The sequence below is a fragment of the Eimeria tenella genome, genomic scaffold (assembly GCF_000499545.2).
Source record: "Eimeria tenella Houghton genomic scaffold, Eth_scaff1910, whole genome shotgun sequence".
NCBI classification, from domain to species: domain Eukaryota; phylum Apicomplexa; class Conoidasida; order Eucoccidiorida; family Eimeriidae; genus Eimeria; species Eimeria tenella.
The window spans coordinates 1,107-1,784 of NW_013541751.1; the positions used below are offsets into that span (position 1 = coordinate 1,107).

Here is a 678-nt window from a genome sequence, read left to right on the forward strand (position 1 = left end):
CTGCTGCTGCTGATCATGCTCGAGAGATGGCAGGGATCCCAAGAGGGCCGGGGGAATCGGCACTTCCGCCAGAACAGCCCCAGGGGCCCTGCAAAGAAACAATTTGACAATAAACCCTAAACCCTAAACCCTAAACCCTAAACCTTAAGCCCTAAACCCTAAGCCCTAAACCCTAAACCCTAAGCCTAGACGCTACAGCCCACGTCTTGCAAATAACGCATGCTCCTTTTGTGGCCGCTTGAATTTCAGCCCTAACCCTAAACCCTAAACCCCAAACCCTAAACCCTAAACCCTAATCCTAAACCCCAAACCCTAAGGCCCAAACCCTAAACCCTAACCTGCCATCATCGACTGAGCGGCGCTTAGGAATTGCTGTGTCTGGCCGGTGCTCGTATGCTGCTGCTGCTGCTGCTGCTGCTGCAGTTTCTTTAAAGACAGCTCCCCAGTGGGCCCCCCCTCCTGCTGCTGCAGGGGCCCCCCCAGAGCCCTTGTGCTTCTCCAGCACAATTGTTAGCTGCTTTGCTGCTGGCTCGCCCCGCTGCTGCTGCTGCTGCTGCTGCGGGGGCGTGTAGGGCTCAAGGAACCAGAGGCACTGCGAGGCGTCCACTCGGCCCTGCAGCAGAGGCGCAGCAGCAGCAGCAGCAGCAGCAGCAGCAGCAGCAGCAGCAGCAGCAGCAG

The 678-nt window shown here is 58.0% G+C and overlaps 1 protein-coding gene across 1 annotated transcript; it reads right to left on the minus strand.

The window, feature by feature from the left end:
* Nucleotides 1-13: 13 nt before the first annotated feature.
* Nucleotides 14-613, minus strand: ETH_00036440 (uncharacterized protein; the record flags this gene model as incomplete). Its single annotated transcript, XM_013374099.1, has 2 exons — nt 14-88; nt 353-613. Coding segments are annotated over 2 exons (336 nt in total), but the record flags the coding sequence as incomplete, so codon positions are not given.
* Nucleotides 614-678: the final 65 nt, after the last annotated feature.